Below are 21,084 nucleotides of genomic sequence, written 5' to 3'. Positions count from 1 at the left end.
ATAAACAGCTGCATTTATTTGAGGTCAATGTTTTTTTTAAATGTCTCCTACTTTGTTATACTTATAATATGAAGTCATTTATTTGTTCTTTCTTTTCTGCATGTTGAAAGTAAAAAACTTTTTTCCAATTGCTACATTATAAATATGCTATTTTGTTGCAACTCAACTAAAAGTGAATTGAAGTTGTATCAAAACGTATCCATGTGTATTAAAATCAAAAACAATATCCATAGTTTACAGTAACCAATAATGAATACAATACAGGTAACTCCTGTTATCAAGGTATGAATTGGTGTGAGTGGGTGAATAACTTGTGGTGTAAAAGCGCTTTCAGTGGTTGGAAGAAGAAAAGAGCTTTGCTGATTAATTCACCATTTTTTGGTTGGCTCCCTGATGTGATTTACGACTAATACTTCAGGAGCAGGTATCCTGCTGGCTTTAAGAGACAGTGGAGCTCAAAGTCCCTGAGGGCACAGGCTACCCAAACTATGTCAACAGCGTTTTTTGTACAATCTCTATATTTGTACAGAAAATGGTTATTTAAGACATGAAAATACCCCTATTCAGTATAAACCATTTTAAATCAGTCCTGCTTCTAGGTTTCTAGTCCTGGGTACCAGCGTATTTTGAGGGAATTTAAGACCAAGACGTTTATACAACAGTGAATGTGCAGGAAGATGTTACCACCTGCTGGGCATTGCTGCCTGTCGCACCTCCTCCCGGTGTCCCTGGGTCAGCCACAGGGTCATCAGCCAGAAACCACCATTCACCAACGTTTCGCTCCTTTAATTTTGGAACGTCTCCTGTTGGCGGAGCAGTGACAGGGACGTCTCCCTGCCAGGTCCTTTGTTGCCCTCCTCAGCCTCCCTCGGTCACTCCTGCATCCCTCAAGAGGCGTGTGGTTGACAAACCCAAGAACCCTTGGCATCCGACCTCCACTGGGTAGATGGTAGCCTTCCAGCCAGCCTCCCGGCACTCAGTAGCCAGCTCTGAGTACTTGGCCATCTTACGTTCGAAGGTGGCCTCAATCCCCTCCTCCAGTGGTACTGTGAGCTTGATGAGGTGCGCAGATCTTGCCTTGGTTGACCATACAACTATATGTCTGGCAGGAAATGGTTTATGGTTGCCGTGTCGACACGCCTCCAGCACTTCAGTTTGCTTTCTCAGGACCTGGTCGTGGCGCCATCTGTAGCGCCCCTGTGAAAGTGCGATCTTCCAGCCTGATAAGATGTGCTGGAGGCTTGCAGAGTGAGCAGCATTCTTCATTCTCAAACCACTGGTGAAGCGTGTCGTAGGTTGAGCGGATGAGGAAGCTGAGTCCTGCCTGTGGAATCTTCCACACGTCTGACCAAACGATGTTCCGGTTTGACATTCCCTTCCAGGTTGTCCAGCTTTCTTGTCGACCCTGCAACACCGCCTTGATCAATGTGATCTTCCTCCATCCTCGTCACCTCTGCCACCACCATCTCCATCCTCTCCTTACAGTTGGACTTGGACCAGAAGCGTGGGGCATCTCCCCATCCTAGCCCTGCTCTTCCTGCCTGGACTCTGCCCATAATCTCCTGGTGTTGCAGTCGACCGCTTGGTCGACCTTGGTTTGGGTTCCACTTGCGGCCGGTTGGAACCTTGGCGTTTGCATTCCTTACCGAGTGGTCTGTGGACTCTCCTTCGCCTGCATATAGGGTTGGGTATCGTTTGAATTTGAATGATTCCGATTCTGATTCCGATTCCTGGTTTCGATTCCGGTTCCCAGCGATTCTCGATTCCGATTCTTTTAAGAGGCAGGGTCAAAAAAGTTTAACTTTAAGATATTTTAAATAAGCTAGCTAACCACACACTTTCCTCAAGAGAGCTTTATTTTTGAAACCTCACAAAAACACATTTCCACATGATGATACTGCAGGTACTTAAACGTTACCTTGCTCCCACTGATGGACCCTTGGAGCCAGAGGAGGAGGCAGCGGAGGACGGTCGGTGCAGCGCGTCACAGACGGGGCACACATAGGGGGCCAACTCTCCCAACCTCAAATCAGGGACACTTTCGCTGACGGGGTGGGGTGCTAGCGGTCGACGCGGGGAGTGCTAGCACAATCTTTTCATTGCAGTGCCAGCCTCACTGCTCATTTTAACAGATAGGACAGCTCCGCTCGGGCCACCCGGCACCCGCGCGCACACTGGTCTGATTCGTCACAACTTCACGACAACCGGGAATTTTGCCGAGTTTTCGGTTTGTTTCGAAAAGTGTAACCACACTTTGGACCGCCGACGGACGCTACCCATGTTCGATCGCGCTGTTATGCTAACACTTCCGGTGGACGCTTCTTCGTTGGTGTTCAGCGGTTTCTATTTCCGGTCGGCGCCGGCGGACGGAGAATCGAAACTAGGAATCGAATTTTAAACTTTTGAACGATACCGGGTAAATCGCAAAGCTAGTCCCGATTCCAATCGATTCTCGATTCTCGATACCCAACCCTACCTGCATATAGCCCAAACCTATGGACTGCAGTGGCAGCTGCTGTGTGTTCTTCCCAAAGTCAGTCAGTCAACAAATATGTCTTTCTGATCTATATCCTTTGAGATGTAAAATTATTAATACTGTAAAAAGTGAAAGGGCTCATCAGAATATGTCAAACAATCTGAATCCGTTAGAGCCAACAAAAAAATGGTAGCTAATTGTTTTATTGTATAGAAAACGAAAGGCCACATGGGTGGATGCATCATTTAATAAATACTGTTTGCACATTGATTGAAATCTAACATAAGCTGTGCACCTCACCACATTCATGAAATTGTGCAGGCTAGACTTATCTTTGTGGCACTTGCACAGGCACTTGTGGCACTTCCACAGTATGGGAGGATTTGCAGTAGGTTTTTTTTCTTTATTCCATTCTGATATATTTCCACTGTGTTTTCTTCTACATGTGCCCCTGTTGGACTGAATATGTGGTTTTGATTTACTTTTTACTCTGATGTTTTTGTGACTGATCCTTCATTGTCTTACCACTTCTGTGTTTTCTTATTATTTCTTTCATTCCTGACACACAAACAAAATCAAATACTGTCAAAAAACGGTACATCAATGAACATACTAACGTATTCTTTAAAAATGCCATCTCCTCATTACCACCTCTAATCGCATGTCATGCTGATAATCTTGTAAACAACTTTAATTCCAAAAATTTTAACGTTATAGATGACATTGCACCTGTTACGGTTAAAACCAGTTTTAGTAAGCAAAAGGCACCCTGGAGAAAAGCTGCTGTTGTAACAGCCGAGAGAAGAGAGTGCAGGAAGGCTGAACGAATCTGGCAGAATACAAAACTTCATATTCACCATGACATCTATAAATCTATCAATTTAGACTTAAAAAGTGCTAGAGAAACATTCTTCTCCAACATCATTAACAACAATACTAATAAGGCAAAACCCCTATTTGAAACTGTTGACAGACTGACCAACCCCCCAACACAAATACCACCTGAACTCCATTCCACACAGAAATGCAATGAGTTTGCGTTCTTTTATACTGATAAAATTGAAGGCATCAGACGCGCCATCAATATCTCAAACAGAAATGTTGGATCACCACCCTAATTAGGCAAAAGTAACAGAGCAATGATGACAAGCTTTAATGTCATAGACTCTCAAACTCCTAGTGGAAACGGTGACAAATCTAAAACCATCCACCTGCTGTCGTGATACTCTACCTACCAACTTCTTTAAGAATGTTTTTGACTGCCTAGCAACAGACATATTGCAAATAGTTAATAACTCTATTCAGTCAGGCCATTTCCCAAAAGCCTTCAAAACTGCAGTTATTAAACCTCTCCTAAAAAAGCGAAGCCTAGATTTCTCTATTATCAACAACTACAAACCAATTTCAAATCTACCTTTCATAAGTAAAATAATTGAGAAAGTTGTCCTACAACAACTTAATCACTTCCTGGCTTCAACTGGCTGCCATGACAACTTCCAGTCAGGATTTCGACCTCTTCATAGCACCGAGACGGCCCTTATTAAAGTTGTAAATGACATCCGTCTGAACACAGACTCTGGCAAAGCTTCAATATTAATGCTATTAGACCTCAGTGCTGCATTTGATACTGTCGACCACTCAATACTTTTGGACAGGTTGGAAAACTGGGTGGGGCTCTCAGGCACAATCTTAAGCTCAAGATCAAATCAAAGACTGGATGTGTCAAAATTTCCTACAACTAAATTCAATTCAATTAATTTTATTTTGTATAGCCCAAAATCGGAAATTACTAATTTGCCTCAGAGGGCTTTACAGTCTGTACACATGCAACATCCTCTGTCTCGAAACCCTCACATCGGCACAGGAAAAACTCCCCAAAATATGAAAAAATCCTTCAATGGGGAAAAAAGGGAAGAAACCTTAGGGAGAACGTCAGAGGAGGCATCCCTCTCCCGGGATGGACAGACTGATGTCATGTGTACAGAATGAACAATGTAAAAAAATGTACAATACATTCAATTCCTCTAACAGAAATTATACAAGTAATTGCAAGTAGCAGAATAGGTGTACGGCAGGACCACTGTGTGGTGGAAATTTGTGGATTGAAGCCTTGTGAGAAATCAAAAGTATCTTGAACTCGCTTTATGATTAAATATTTATTACTAACTAGAATATAGAAAAATGATAAAGATTACAGAAATCATCAACACAAGCCATAAGTACAGACAGAAGTCAAATGACTACAATTCAGCTGAAAAGGGACAGATTGTTCCTTCTCCCTCAGAGGAGCAGGAAGGATCTGACAAAGGGACAGAGGGAAACAGAGAGTCTTATACCTGAGCTAAGAAGTGACCCCTCCCCTTAACCCTCAGGACAGACTTGAGGAAAATTCCAAAAGGTCATAAGTCAACACTCCTGACCCCCCTCGGTGACGCCCAGTCAATCACCAACCCCAAAAACAAACAACACACAGGATAAGGATTAGTCAAGGCATCTGTTGGCTTCTCTGTTTGACTGGAGGCTATCGTAAACCCGGACAGGTCACAGGTTTCCCGAGAAAGGTCACCCCACAGTCCTGAGGGGCTCACACACAAATGCTGCTCATCAAATTCTTCCCCAACACACTGCAGGGACAACCACCATCAGATCGAACCACCATCCAGAGAGGCTTCTGTGGGAAGGGAGAGCAGAAAGATGTTGGTTTATGATGACAGTAATATGAATCATATTTAAAGTAATGGTGATGGCAGCAGCTGGTGTCAGCAGAGCCATGCCAGGAGTCAGAACCAGGGTCCACACGAAACTATGATCCACGGAGACCTGCTAGGCGAGAAAGCACAAAGAACTGCCGGAAAGAAGCTGAAATTAGTGATGTACATAAATAAAACATGGATGATTGTGGAAGGAGAGATTGGGAGTGAGAGAGGGGCTCGGTGTGTCCTAAGAAGTCCCCCGGCAGTCTAAGCCTAGAGCAGCTTAACTAAGGGCTGGTCCAGGCTAACCTGAGCCAGCCCTAACTATAAGCAATATCAAAGAGAAACGTTTTAACCTTTGTCTTAAATGAACTGACCGAGTCTGCCCCCCGGACTGAAAGTGGAAGCTGGTTCCACAAAAGAGGAGCTTGATAACTGAAGGCTCTAGCCCCCATCCTATTTTTTAAAACTCTAGGAACCACAAGTAGCCCAGCATCTACGGAGCGTAGATGCCTTGTAGGGCAGTACAGTGTAACAAGCTCTTTAAGATAAGACGGTGCCTCACCAGCAAGTGCCTTGTAGGTGAGGAGAAGTACCTTAAATTCTATTCTTGATTTAACAGGAAGCCAGTGCAGAGAAGTTAGTACAGGAGTTATATGATCCCATTTCTTAGCTCTTGTTAATACATGTGCAGCAGCATTCTGAATCAACTGGAGAGGTTTAAGCGATTTACAAGAGTAGCCTGATAGAAGTAACAAATGCATGAACTAGTTTTTCTGCATCACTTTGAGACAGGAAGTTCCTGATTTCCAATATATTACCTAGATGAAAAATGGTAGTCCTTGAAGTCTTCTTTATATGAGTTGAAGGACATATCCTGGTCTAAGAGAACTCCAAGCTTTCTGACAGTGCTGTTGGATACCAGAGCAATATCCATCCATAGAGACTATCACGTGACAACTGACTTTCGAAGGCGCTCTGGGCCTATCATGATTACTTTTACTTGATTACGTTTTTTCTGTGTTTAGCATCAGGAAGTTGCAGGTCATCCAAGTTTTGATGTCTCCAAGACAATCCTGAAGTCTAACAAGCTAGTTGGTGTCTTCTGGCTTGATCGATAGATAAGGTTGAGTATTGTCTGCATAACAATGGAAGTTTATGCAGTGTTTTCTGATATTGTCGCTCAAAGGAAGCATACACAGGGTAAATAAAATCGGTCCAAGCACAGAACCTTGTGGGACTCCGTGACCAACATTGGTGGTCCTCGAAGATTCACCATTCACAAACACAAACTGGGATTAATCCGATAAATAAGATTTCAACCAGCTGAGTGCAATTCCTTTGATGCCGATCAAGTGTTCTAGTCTTTGCAGCAGGATACAGTGATCGATGGTGTCAAATGCGGCACTGAGGTCCAGCAAGACAAGAAAAGAGACGAGTCCTTGGTCCGATGCAAGTAGAAGATCATTTGTAATTTTTACCAGTGCCGTTTCTGTGCTATGATGCACTCGAAATTCTGACTGGAAATCATTGTTTTGTAGAAAGTCACATAATTGATTTGTGATTTCTCAAGGACCTTAGCGAGGAAGGGAAGATTAGAGATAGGTCTGTAGTTAGCCAACACCTCTGGAGCTAGAGTAGGTTTCTTAAGAAGAGGTTTAATTACAGCTATCTTGAAGGACTGTGGTACAAAGACAGATTCATAATATCCAGTAGGGATGTGCTAATTAACGGAAAAACTTCCTTAAGCAGCTTAGTTGGAATCGGATCCAGGAGACAAGTGGAAGAGTTGGATTTCAAAATTGTAGAAGTCAGTTGATCAAGGTTGATGGAAGAGAAACTATTCAAGTAGGTATCAGGGCCCACGGCTGCGTCCAAGGTTCCTACATCCGAGGACGGGTCGGCTCCGGTTGGGGGTAGTAGAACATCAATTTTCTCTCTGATAGTCAGAATCTTATTATTGAAGAAGTTCATAAAGTCGTTACTACTGAGGTCCACAGGAATACACGGCTCGACAGCGCTGTGACTCTCTGTCAGTTTGGCTACAGTGCTGAAGAGAAACCTGGAGTTGTTTTTATTTTTCTCGATTAATGATAAGTAATAAGATGCTCTTGCGTTACGGAGAGCCTTCTTAACGCTGTCTTGCCAAGTTAGCCTAGAATAGATCCTTCTGATTTAGTGGAACGCCATAACCGTTAAAGTTTCCGCAGTTTGCTTTAAGTTCTGGGTTTGAGAGTTATACCAAGGGGCGAACTTCCTTCTTGTTGCCATTCTTCTTTTGAGGGGAGCAATACCGTCCAGCGCCATTCTCAAAGAGCCTGTGGCAGTATCAACAAGATGGTCGATTTGTGACGGACTTAAGTTTTCACAGGAGTCTTCTGATATCTTGAGACAGGACACTGAACTTAGAGCAGAGGGAATGGCTTCTTTAAACGAGGCTACAGCGGTATCCGATAAACATCGACTGTAAAAACCCTTGGCAGGAGGAGGAGATTCTGGTAGTAGAAATTCAAAGGTTATCAGACAATGGTCCGACAGGAGAGGGTTCTGTGGAAAGATTGTTAAATGTTCTCACATCACAATACCATACACAAGAACCAAGTCGAGCGTGTGGTTAAAACAATGAGTTGGTTTGTTTACACTCTGACAGAAACCAATTGATTCCAGCAAAGAGAGAAATGAAGTACCAAGGCTGTCGTTATCGACATCCACATGAATGTTAAAATCACCCACTATAATTACCTTGTCCGTTTTAAGGACCAAACTCGTTAAAAACTGAAAATTCACATAAAAATTCAGAATAAGGACCTGCGGCCCTGTACACTATTACAAAGAGAACCGGCTGGATTAATAAATAGCTCATAAATAAATAGCTGCTACTCCACCCCCTCGGCCTGTGCCTCGGGGGATATGAGTGTTAACATGACTTGGAGGAGTCGCTTCGTTTAAGCTAAAGTACTCCCCATTCGATAGCCATGTTTCAGTAAGACAGAAAATATCAACATGGTTGTCAGATATTAGTTAATTTACTAAAACAGCTTTAGAGCACAGAGATCTAATATTCAAAAGTCCCCCTTTAATTCTCCTAGTTTGTTGCACCATTGTATTATTACTTTTAACTTTGATTAAGTTATTAAATACAACTCCTCGGTTGTTTACCTTTAACTTAAATAACGGTGTCCGTGGGGCAGAAACGTGACTGCTCGGAAGGAAATGAAGACAAAACTGAGATCATTGTATTTGGTGCGAAAAAAGTAAGGTTTAAAGTAACCCAACACCTTCACTCTGTGTCCCTGAAAACATCAAATAAAGCCAGAAATCTGGGGGTTATTATGGATTCAGATTTATACTTAGAGTCACATAAAATCAGTAACAAAATCGGCCTACTATCACCTCAAAAATGTAGCACGACTTAGAGGGCTCATGTCAGCTCAAGACTTAGAAACACTTGTACATGCCTTTATAACTAGTAGGCTAGACTATTATAATGGTCTCCTTGCAGGTCTTCCAAAAACTGTCTGGCAGCTCCAGCTTCTTCAGAACGCTGCTGCTAGAGTGCTAACAAAGACCAAAAAATGTGAGCACATTACACCAATTCTTAAATCCTTACATTGGCTCCCAGTATGTCAGAGAATTAATTTCAAAATCCACTACTGCTCACATATAAATCACTACATGGTTTAGGGCCAAAGTATATCACTGATATGCTTCCACTACTACCTACATTGCCCTTTTAATTTTTTAATTAAACAATTTTAATAAGATTTTAATCTCTCACTCTGTAACTTTTAATTCTTTTTATATTTACAATTTTATTTGCTGTTTTTTAATTGTCTTTTAATTCTTGCATTTTATTTCACTTTATTGCATGACATTATGTGAAGCACTTTGAGTCTGCCTTGTGTATGAAAAGCGCTACACAAATAAACTTGCCTTGCCTTTTCTTCTTGTCATGTGAATATTTATGGAAATATACTGTGTATCAAGGCATTATCAAATCCAACCCAATTAAGAATATCAAGTTGCTGATATAATAAAAATAATAATAACCAACACTTACCATGCCTGAGAGCAAAACTGCACCAAAAGCATCTCTCAACTATTTGTCATATCTGATCATTTCTGACTCCTTCTGCACATGTGGATGTAGGCCAGGTTGACCGGATGGTTAGGGGGCCTAGCAAGAACACAAAGGAAGGCAATCAAGCACTTTCTCTGCATACGAGTCAGAAGACAAGTCCACCTGGACTTTGTGGAAGAGGCTGGTGTTCGCCCAGGCGACACAGAGCAGCGCAGCCCCATCACTCTTTTAAAAACATATCCTGCAATAACTGTTTGTTGAATGGCTGAAGCACGCTGGAATGTCTGAGAAACTGGGATCAAATGGGAGATGCTTTTCTGGGATTTCAAAATCCTACGGTTAAGGATGGAGTCTTTAATGAAAAAAAGAATGACAATAGCTTGATTGAAGATTTAATTAATATTGAAAGACCTCAACACATGTACTTAGATTCACTAACTGGTTACAATGGACCTCAAATAGAGACGATCTATTGATCGATTTATTGAAATACAGAAAATAGAAGTTTATATGGCTCGTCTCAAGACAATTACACCAAGTAGAACCTACAGCAATGTTTTCAAAACTCTTACTTCAACTCTACCTACTTTAAAAACTTCAGCAACCAAAGCCCACATTGATAATTGGGAAGATCAAATTTGTGTCTAAATTATTATTTTCTCATTATTTATTTATTTATTATATAAAAAATCTGTTTTTTTGTTCTTGAATGGTAAAAATATGTAGAGACACATTTGATGAATCCAAACTCATTTTATGAAAACAGAATTTATGTTTCAGCGCTTGATTCTTGCCTCTGCTGTGTTCACTTTATTTTGTTCTATGCCTGCCTTTTATTTTACAGGAATGCAATAAAGCCGAACATACTCATTCATTAACAAAGTCAACAGAAAACCATACACTGGAGACATCAAGCTATAGCTCAAACCACCTTTTCACAGGAGAATATGAATGCCTTCATTCGGGAGCTGAGATCTAAGTGACCTCTGAAAGTAGAAAAAAATAAGAAATAACAATGCCGTTATTCAAGTTCCTCCTGCATGTTGAAAGCGCCTCCTCACGGTGCTTTGGTCCATCCGTCCATCACTGAGCCCGTCCTTTATTATTCCGTGTTTATTAACTGTCCACCTCCACAACTTTCATCTTCTTTTAGTTCCTCCAAAACCTGGCGAACAAGGATGTGAGTCAGTCAGCTGGTCTCTGGAGTCTACTGGACATTTATTGTTAACTCTTTGCATTCCCCAACAAAAACTAAAGTGGAGGAATTACCTCGCAAGTATGGCAACCAAATTTCAACATTGTGACCTACTGATCATTGGCCCTGGTACAACCATGATCTGTATTTGCTTTTATTTCCACCTTGGATACCTCCTAAGCAATGCGGATGAAATTGGTCTAAATAATAATATTCATTAGGGGTGGGTGACATGAATAAAATCAGTGAATTTACTAAATGCTTGAAAAACAATCAAAAGAAAAAAAGTAAAAGTAGATGTTAAGGTGGCTTTCATATTTGGATCAGCATCTTTTCCCTCCTTACTAACCAAGACCATTTAGTTGGTATTTCTGGCACACGTTTGAAAAGAAATTGACTCCCCAGCAAAGAACTGTACAAGACAAAGCAAACAATCTAAAATATCAGATATAAGTCAGTCGAAAGCATCTGTTGCACCTGCGCTTCGATCGCTGTCATTGAACGTATGCAACAAGGGCTGAGGCCCATCAGAGCTCAAGTGGACCAGCAATAGAAAAGAGTACTCTTCCAAATTCACAGAGAACAGTGAAAGAAAAAATAACTGGGTCCCTTTCCTGTGGCTCCACTGAGTTTGTGTAAAAACGAACCATATGTGGGATCACCTTAAGCATAAATGCCTTCATGAATATCTTTCCACCAAACATGGTAAAAGGTTGATGACCTGTGTAAACAGACAGTCCTACCGGAAGCAGTGCGTGTCCCAGAGGAAGATGTGTAGCCTCCAGCAGGAGGAGGTCCGTTGTAAGGGGAGCGATCATAGTTGTTGGACTGGTTTCTGCATAAAACACACACACAGCACAAATCACCAGAATGCTTGGAATAGAGTGGAAGCTGAACCATTCCCCTCTCTCTCTGTGTGTGTGTGTGTGTGTGTGTGTGTGTGTGTGTGTGTGTGTGTGTGTGTGTGTGTGTGTGTGTGTGTGTGTGTGTGTGTGTGTGTGTGTGGAAGGAGTGCGGAGTGACCGGAGCGTGGCGTGAGGTGAATTGTTTGATTGTGATTTCTAGCTGTAATTTCGTTTAATTTCGGATCTTTTAGTGTAAATGTGTGGTTGTGTGTGTGGGTGATTAATTTGTGCGTGTTTGTAGCCGATCGGCGTGCAGCACGCACAGATGGACCTCACGGGGCTAACACGGAAGCACGGCGTGAAGCTTCCGCCGTTCGTACCGGACGATGCGCTGCTCGCCGAGTTGGTGAAGCACGGGACGGTGGTGTCCCAAATGAGGAAGGTGTCCTCAGGGTGTAGGTCTCCTTTGCTGAGACATGTGGTGTCTCACAGGAGACAGCTCCACATGGTCCTCACCAAGACCCAGGCTCTCAACCTGGTGATCAAGGTGAGGATCGAGGGGTTCGAATACGTGATGTTCGCTACATCGGACGATGGGAGGTGTTTCCGGTGTGGTGGAGAGGGACACCTGGCGAGGGGTTGTCCAGTAAAGTCCTCCTCTCAGGACCAGAACCGGGAGGGTGCTGGGGGGGCCGGGGAGGAAGAGGGGGCTGGGGAAGCCCAGGAGGTTGTTGGAGAGTTGGGTGAGGGGGTGAGTGAGGCCCAGCCGGTCGGTCAGGTGGGCGAGGGGGTGGGTGAGGGAGTGAGTGTGGCCCAGCCGGTCGGTCAGGTGGGTGAGGGGGTGAGTGTGGGGATGAGTGTGGCCCGGCCGGTCGGTCAGGTGGGTGAGGGGGTGAGTGTGGCCCAGCCGGTCGGTCAGGTGGGTGAGGGGGTGAGTGTAGGAGTGAATGGAGAAGCGAATGTAGCCCAGTGGGCGAGTCTCGTGTGTGACAGAGTGAAAGAGAGGACGAGTGGGATGAGTCGTGAGAGCGACTGTAAAGGAGCTCGGGGGTCGCTCGATGGTGGGATGGGCGTCTCCGACAGTGAGGAGGAGATGGAGGAGGGGAGGGTGGGCTTTAAGGTCCCCCACCTGAAAAGAAAGACGAGGGCCAGTAGAGGAGGCTCTCAGGCAAAGAGGGGAGGGGCGTCGAGCAGAGGGGAGGCGGGGGGTGGGGAGTCCGACTCCTCTTCGGGGTGGGGCTCTGCCATCAGTGTCTCCTCAGGTGGGACGGTCTCCAGGAGGTACGGGGCTGGGCAGGTGAAGGAGTTCCTGCTGGCCACCAAGAACGAGAGGGGAGTGAGGCTGGAGGACTACTTCTCCGACGTGGAGAAGTTCGCTCGCTCTGCCCGACACGGCAGCATGAAGAAGGGAGCTGGAGACTTCACCCAACAGGAGGTCTACAGGTTGAGGAAGTTCCTCCTCAAGCTCAACCGAGAAGGGGGGAGCACAACCGGGACCGAGTGAGGCATCAGTCCGGCTGAGGAGGTTCCTGAGCGGGGCGGCCCATTGGAAAAGAGACTGATTTTTTAAATAAATTATAAATTATATACCTGTTAGATTGTACAAACATTGATATTGCTTTACGAAAAAATAAAGGTTTTTTAAAAATCAAAAAAATCTCTCTCCCTCTTTCCCATCTCTTTACTGACCTATGACGACCAAAGAGATATCCCAGCATTCCTCCTGTTCCCATGCCGGTCCAGAAGCCCCCACCTGTGCCAGGAGAAGCATGGCCTCCTGGGTACTGTTGCCTGTCAGTGTAGTCACTATGGAAACCGTAGCCTGGGTTGGAACCAGGATTGCCTTAAAACACCACAAGAGAGATTCAAGAGTTCAGCAAAGTACGTAAATTATTAACTACGTAGTGCTTATTCAGCTATTTCTACAATAGAAGAAAGCATTGGGCTCATATTACACCCACATGTATTCCTGAACATTGTTTTCCATGGAGAATCGGTGCAAACATCATCTGCCACTCTATCCTCCCTTTAGTGTATCTGCATGGCTTACCTGTGAAGTCGGGTTTGAATCCCGGGGGCGGTGGTGTTGCAGTGGAGCCATGGCGATTATCCCTGGGGTAACCTGCCTGTCCATCGCCCTGCCCCCAGGGGGACGTGTTCCCGCTGAGGAACAGCTTGTATACGCCGTATGCCACGAGCAGGAGCACAGCAACCACCAGCAGACCTCCGGAGTCCCCACTGGCTGCAGGTTCGCTTTGACGACTCTGCTGGCTAGGCGGGTGGCGTTGGTGGTTTCCAGAGAAAGCGCTGAAGAAACTAGATGCTAAACCACCAAGGCCTGAGACAGATAAATAAAAACGGCACTTTTCTAAATATCTCCAGCTTGTGTTTTTATTGCATCTATCCTCCTACCTCCAAAACTTTTGGTTCCAGCGTGTGACGTCCTCCGGCCATGTTCAGTCAGCTCCAGAGTGTACTCCAGCCCACAGGAGCCTTTCAGGATGAGGGCATCAGCAGGGTTTCTGTAGCCCTCACAGCTCACCTCCATGCGACCAAATCGGTAGGCATTGTCCATATCAGTCTTACACTCCCACTGTGAGGAGTACATGCAATTCAATACCGTATCCTCATATTAAAACACACTAAGGGTGAAGGTTACACACAAACAATGTCTCACTTTTTGTATTTGTTTTTAAATCAGACTTTATGACTAGCAGATATGTCTGTTATATGTATATCTCAGTTTATGTCCGCTGAGAGAAACGGAATTAAAGTCTGAACTAGCAACACTATGATGTAATGTCCCCAACTCACTGTGCAGGTGATCACACCAATGCAAATTACCAATAGGAATGTTATCTGTGGATTCCCATCAGCAAACACAGAAATTGGTACCAATGTTTGTCATTACTTATAGGCTGACTTATGCATTGATAGAATTATATTAAGGCCCTTCAGCTTGAGAAATCAGTCAGGGGGGGGCGAAACATTTTGGTTTGTGGTAATTAACAGGCTAAAAGAAGTGACAAAGTGTAGTGGTCAACCAATTACAGTGAAAGTACATCAGTGCTTTACACAAAAAAAAAAGATATTTTCTAGGAAAAAATAACTATACTTATTAAAAGTTATGATCAGTTGTCTGTAGTCTGTTACAATAGTTTATTGGAGTGCCCAGGTATTACAAAAAACATCTGGTGCTCCTAATTACAATAATTTAAACTCTGCTGCATGGTCTAAGTGAACTAACTTAAAATATTGTGATGTTAGCCATGAATCTGCAAATAAGGACAACAGCATAAATTACCAAATACTGAAAACTATAAATGTAAGAGACATAAAAGCATTTAAATCTAATATCAAGGTGTAATAAAGACTGCAGAAATTGTGAAATATAGTTTTCTGTAACAAGGGGTTATGAAAGAGCATCACTACTTTGGTCAATTTCTAGTGTCTGAACAAGGATTCGCAATGCACTTTTTTTTAATATATTCTCTCTAAGTATCTTTTCTGACCATTTTCTAATCAGAGAGCATTTTTAAAAAGTGCAAATATTTAGACTATAGACTATAGCCCACAAATGTAACTGGTTGTAAGGTTTAACAAGTTTATTTTGTTTTATTTTATCTTCTTCATGGCAAAACATCAACTCAGACTTAGGGAAGTATTATGCTAAATGTTCACGGTTTGGTTACATTATGTACCATATTATTGATGGGGAAAGATATATAATTTTTATTAAGGAAGTGTTTCAGCCACATTTGTGAGTAAATGATACTATATACATTGTCTTTCTGTCTCAGCTGCCCACCAAACCAAACCTCTTCACCTGTACATCCTCTCCGTCCCAGCCTTTGTTCTGACATTGCACCACCTCAGGGACGAAAGCCTGGCATCCTGCAGAGCCTCCAACACACTGAAGCTGAGGGACTGGGCTGGAACGCCTTGCTGTGGTGTATCGATCCTTGTACAAAGTCAATGCCTGCACATCACGCAGCAGAACGCTGCCTGAAGGGGGGAGAGGAGAAAAAGAGTGGTTTACATTGCGTCAGCATTGCGGCAACTGAAGTAAAAAAGATAACTGAAAGGGACATCCATAAATATTTTCCAGGCAAATTGCAGGCCTCGGGACGATATTTTGTGGCCCCCAGCTTAATATGAAAGTTTAATGTTAAGGCTGGAACATGCTTCTGTGTGAGAGTGTGCGTCTCTGCATCTTGTGTCGACGGACTCGTTTCAATTCATGGTTCTAAAAGGCTTGCGCGTGTTGCGGAGCAATTCACCACCAGAACACTAGGTGGAAAAACGTTTGTTGAAGACGACCTAGAGAGTGACCTTTGTGTGTGGAAGTCGTTGGTTTGTTTATTTATCCGTTTTGCACCGTGCATCGCCACTGCCGCTTTTCAATCCTCCGCAACTTTGTACACCCTTCGACCGGCAAATCAACCTTTTTGCGGAGATCTACGTCCACTATAAGGACCCCATCCGCACGTCCGTATAGTCCGCCAACAACGAGTTATATCAGTGGACAAAAACTCTTATTCTCTCGTAAAAAAAATCGTTTTAATAATGGCGGAATTATGCTATGAAACCAGAAATGTGAGACTCCTGAAAGGATGTAGTTAGCAGACCAATCACAGCCTTGCGGGCTGCATAGACTCACGTAGCTTTTGACACAAGTTTATAAAATGGGGTGAAAAGGCAGTGTTGAGGATTAAATATAATCATGCATGCTCACGCTAGACTGCAATTACACTTGAACAATAATTGAATAATAATAATAATAATAAGTGGAGGCAGTGTATGACCCGGAGCACACAAACATGTTGATAAAAAGGCTGCACGCACTCTCAGGGTCACGTCCATACATGGGACTGGGTGACCATGGCTCACACGCAAAACAGCCTTAATATGGAGTGAACCTGTTGCTAAAGAACTACACGCACTCCAAGGGTCAAATGTAGATAAAACAGAATATTGAGACTGACATGTCTCACACACAGAGACATGTATGCATTGAACTCATGAACAACGGGAGACGTGATGATCCGAGAGCCTGAAGGGATGGCCATCCCTGTGCTCCAATGGGGCTCTCCGAATATACTGTCATAAATAAGGCCGCCTCCATCATAGTGAACCAATCAAAAATGCTCTTAAAGACTATATATTCCGAGCGCACTTTGTATTTAGCGCCCTTTCATTGCTGTTGCTAGACAGATTGAAACAGGTCCGTGCACGCATGACTGCAGGACGGAATACTCCTGTCACAAATAAACATTGTCATATTGCTTTGATTAAAGTCTCAAGTCTGGTCCTTGCTTTGCTCATCACGACAACAGCAAGAGGCTCTTGTATCTGCGTGTCCTTGCATTTCTCTGAAAACGCAGAAGCATAAACTAGTCTTTACAATGCAGAGGGACTTATTTAGGCTATACTGCAGTGACGGTATCAGTCTTTGTGTCAGTAATTAATAAAGTGACATCTTGAGCAAAGGCGACTTCGGTTTCCAGCAGAGAAAACAAACTGAACACACACACACACGTTTATTTTTGTTAAATTGAAGGCAAATTCAAGGGTCCCCACGGCTCCTTTACGCACACGCTGCAAGGTTTTGGAGCTTCTTTACACAGAGAGATTATTCTAAACCGCAGCAGTTTATAACACGTCATTCAGTAACAACACGCCGGAACAAACATGTATAGAGAAGTGTGATGCTGTGACTGAAAGCAGTGAAAGCCCCGACAGTGTGGCCAGAAGAAAGTCGTGGCAACTGCCTTGAGTTTACGGCAACTGCCTCGTGTGTTTACTCGGTCAAGAGAGTTAGCTCGAGCGGTGCCACGAGTTCAGGTACCGGTCACTCGGTCGAGGTTGAGTTATAACAACAACAAACCCTGGTTCACAGCGGAACTCCGAAAACTACGACTGCAGAAGGATCAGGCATTTAGGAGTGGGGACAAAAACTTGTAGAGTCAAAATACAGGTTTAGCAAGGCAGTGAAAGAAGCTAAACGACTGTACTCTGAGAAACTCCAACAACAGTTCTCAGCTAATGACTCTGCTACAGTTTGGAGAGGCTTTAAACACCTCACAAACTACAAGCCGAAAAAACCCCATTCCATGAATGACCTCCGCCTAGCAGACGAGCTGAAAGAGTTCTACTGCAGATTTGAAAGACAATGTCCTGACTCCATCCCCCACAACTTTACCACCCCTCCCTCCCCCGACCCATCAGTGGCTCACACCTTTGGATTACCCTCCCCTCCCCCACCGTCCCTCTCTGTCCTGGAGAGAGCCGTTAACCGGCTCTTTAAAAGACAGAACCCCCGTAAAGCAGCCGGTCCGGATTCAGTCTCACCCCACACCCTGAAGCATTGTGCTGACCAGCTGTCTCTGTGTTCACCGCCATCTTCAACACCTCCTTGGTGACATGCCACGTTCCAGTCTGCTTCAAGGCTTCCACCATCATCCTTGTTCCCAGGAGAAGCCCAGGATCACAGGACTGAATGACTACAGACCCGTCGCCCTGACCTTTGTAGTCATGAAGTCCTTTGAACGGCTAGTCCTGTCCCACCTGAAGACCCTCACTGACCCCCTGCAGTTCGCCTACAGAGCCAACAGGTCTGTAGACGATGCTGTCAACATGGCCCTCCACTTCATCCTCCAGCATCTGGACTCCCCAGGAACCTAAGCAAGAATCCTGTTTGCGGACTTCAGCTCTGCCTTCAACACCATCATCCTGTCTCTGCTGCAGGACAAACTCTCCCAGCTGCACATGCCCGACTCCACCTGCAAGTGGATCACTGACTTCTGTCCAACCGGAAGCAACACGTGAAGCTGGGGAAACATGTCTCTGCCTCTCAATCCATCAGCACCGGTTCCCCCCAAGGCTGCGTTCTTTCCCCTCTGCTCTTCTCCCTGTACACCAACAGCTGCACCTCCAGTCACCAGTCCATCAAACTCCTGAAGTTTGCAGATGACACCACCCTCATTGGACTGATCTCTGGTGGGGATGAGTCCGCCTACAGGTGAGAGTCTGACCACCTGGTGACGTGGTGCTGACAGAACAACCTGGAGCTCAACACCCTGAAAACGGTGGAGATGTTTGTGGACTTCAGGAAGAACGCAGCCCCACCTTACCCCCTCACCTTGTGTGACTCCCACGTCACCACTGTGGATTCCTTCAGTTTCCTGGGCTCCATCATCACCCAGGACCTCAAGTGGGAGCTGAACAACAGCTCCATCACCAAAAAGGCTCAGCAGACCTGCCAAAGACGATGATGGTGCACTTCTAGACGGCCATCATCGAGTCCATCCTCTGCTCCTCCATCACCGTGTGGTACGCTGCAGCCACAGCCAAGGACAAGGGCAGGCTGCAGCATGTCATCCGCTCTGCAGAGAGGGTGATTGGCTGAAATCTGCCGTCTCTCCAGGACTTGTTCACTTCCAGGACCTTGAAGCGGGCCAGAAAGATTGTAGCCGACCCCTCTTACCCCAGACATAAACTCTTTGTGCCCCTTCCATCCGGCAGGAGGCTGAGGTCCATCAGGACTAAGACCTCCCACCACACTAACAGTTTCTTCCCTTCGGCAGTCGGGCTCATCAACAGAGCCCGGGTCCCACCGACTGACTCTCATGTACATTCACTTTGTCACTTTCTGTTTAGCTGGTGCCATTGTATCATTTATCGGCGTTTTATGACTAAACCAATTACAATTAACACTAGTACAGTTAAAGGGCGTATTGTATTGTCACATGTTGGCCAATTATAAAACATTAATGTCACTTATTTGGCACAAAAACGAAAAAAAAAACAAACAAAAAAAAAACGGCAAGTGTCGAGGCACCACTGCCACAAAGTCGACGCAGCTGTCGTGAAGTCGTGGCAGCTGCCTCAGAGTCGAGGCAGATCCACAGCTCATCCGGGCGTAGATCCCTGTGCTTTGGACCGAGAAGCGTGTGTAGTAGCAGCCGCTACAGGGGACGGAATCTGATGGGAACGCACTACCCGCCCCTTACAATCTACAGAACCATATTCATATTCAGAAGAACCCAATGAAGTTAAATAACTTAGTAATGACAATTGAGAAGTTTGGATTTTTGTCAATTTGTTCTTGTGGAATACCTGATGCAGCCCAGCCTCACCCAGATACTGCCTCCAGCAGCCCCCAGGTCATTTGAGTTTGAGACCCCTGCGTTAACAGTTTCGTTGTTTGATGGACATAAAACCTTTTCAAATTCACGAAACATATTGGAAAGCCGTTTGCGGAAGTTGTATGTTTTGGTTTCGCACTGCTCACTTCAATTTCCAGGTTAAGTAAAAACAAAACATGTGAATTATTAATTAAACAGTTGGTAGTACTGAAACAGAGGGGAGCAAAAAGAATTATGTGACCTACCGTCATCCCAACTTTTGATGTGTCCCACAAACAGAAACTGCAACACAAGTATGACGTTACACCGTTTCATTTCTTTGTCGTCTTTACCCCAAAACGACCGTCCCCGTTTTTCTCAACAACTAACGTGATTTCAAGCTATTATTTAAGAGGTGCCGTCTCACTTCGAGTTAAACTACCGGGAAAAGCATTCAGCTACACTCGATGTTACTGTCGGTGAAACCACAACATGCCGTAGCTTTATGTAACCTCATTTCCGGGTTGTCATCGGTTTTCCGCTGTTGTAGCCAATAGGGGAAGCGCACGACTGCCACACAGAGACCGGATCTGACGTCAGAGAGCATGCACGATGTTTATGATGATTTTTATTTCTTATCTTTTCAACTAGTGTGATTTGTGAACGTGTCTTTACAGAATTGAGTACAGGGAGCTCACAACTGTCGTTTCAAAAGATTTGCTACATTGTAAGACTACAAATTGAGAGAATGACTGGTTGAAAAGTCAAGAGTTGTGAACTCTTTTATTGCCCTGCAGACTAACATAAAAAATAGAAAAGCGTAGATTCAAAAAGTAACTAAAAGGGTAATCATAGCACATATTTCCAAATACCATGGAAATACAACTGATATTTCTACATTTAAAATTATGCGGCTTCAGGTAATTTAGAGTCACCAATCAACCTAATGCCCAAAGCATGTGGAAAGAAGCCGGAATACAGGAGAGAACCCACACAGACACAGGGAGAACATGCAGACTCCACAAAGACAAATTCAGAACCTTCTTGTTGTGAGGCGACAGTGGTAACCACCATGCCGCCCTGGTGATATGCGCCGCTCAAGAACATTATATCTTTTATTAGGATATGGCATGAATTCATTGCCCTTCTCTGATAATGATCTGGTCAGGTAAGTAGCAGAGTTTTTTTTTAAAATCAGTTTCAGCTGCATTGGTGATGCTGGAATTAACAGGTGCTGTCAGGTGCACTAGAGGGGCAACAATGAGACGACCCCTAAACTAGGACTGGTTTTGCATGTGGAGGCTAATTCCAGTTTGTCTCTCCTGAACTCTTTGACTAGTTTCCACTAATGTTGGCTTTAGGTAGAGTTATTATTACTACTGGGAGCATGAGGTCTGTAACCCTACAGAATTGTACTCCAGGATGACACATCCACACGTGTCGTTGCAAGATTTGATGCGTCTCCCAGCACAATCTCTAGAACACGGAGATTCCAGGAGACAGGAAGTTACGCTAGAAGAGCTGGACTGGACCGTAGACGGTCCATAACCCGTCAGCAGGACCAATATTTGCTGCTTTTGGCAAGAAGAAACAGGATGAGCACTGCCTGAGCATGGATGACCTCCAGCAGGCCCCTGGGGTGAATGTCTCTGCCCAAACAATCAGAAA

At 44.4% G+C, this 21,084-nt stretch overlaps 1 protein-coding gene across 2 annotated transcripts; it reads right to left on the bottom strand.

Annotated features, from left to right (window-relative positions):
* Nucleotides 1–9,629: 9,629 nt before the first annotated feature.
* Nucleotides 9,630–19,951, bottom strand: saraf (store-operated calcium entry-associated regulatory factor). Of its 2 annotated transcripts, none has more exons than XM_037472778.2 (7): nt 19,683–19,951; nt 15,117–15,295; nt 13,703–13,883; nt 13,341–13,597; nt 12,980–13,133; nt 11,189–11,280; nt 9,630–10,415 (listed from the first exon to the last, which is right to left on the bottom strand). In XM_037472778.2, the coding sequence occupies exons 1-7, from the start codon at nt 19,750–19,752 to the stop codon at nt 10,353–10,355; spliced, it is 996 nt and encodes a 331-aa protein (XP_037328675.1). In that variant the 5' UTR covers nt 19,753–19,951; the 3' UTR covers nt 9,630–10,352. The 2 variants fall into 2 exon arrangements, with proteins under 2 accessions (XP_037328675.1, XP_037328676.1); XM_037472779.2 differs by having other exon boundaries at nt 13,341–13,628; nt 19,683–19,950.
* Between the last annotated feature and the right edge of the window lie 1,133 nt (nt 19,952–21,084).

Source organism: Pungitius pungitius, chromosome 9 (assembly GCF_949316345.1).
Source record: "Pungitius pungitius chromosome 9, fPunPun2.1, whole genome shotgun sequence".
NCBI lineage: Eukaryota > Metazoa > Chordata > Actinopteri > Perciformes > Gasterosteidae > Pungitius > Pungitius pungitius.
The sequence above is the reverse complement of the archived record's forward strand: the minus strand, read 5'-3'. Positions and strand labels throughout refer to the sequence as shown.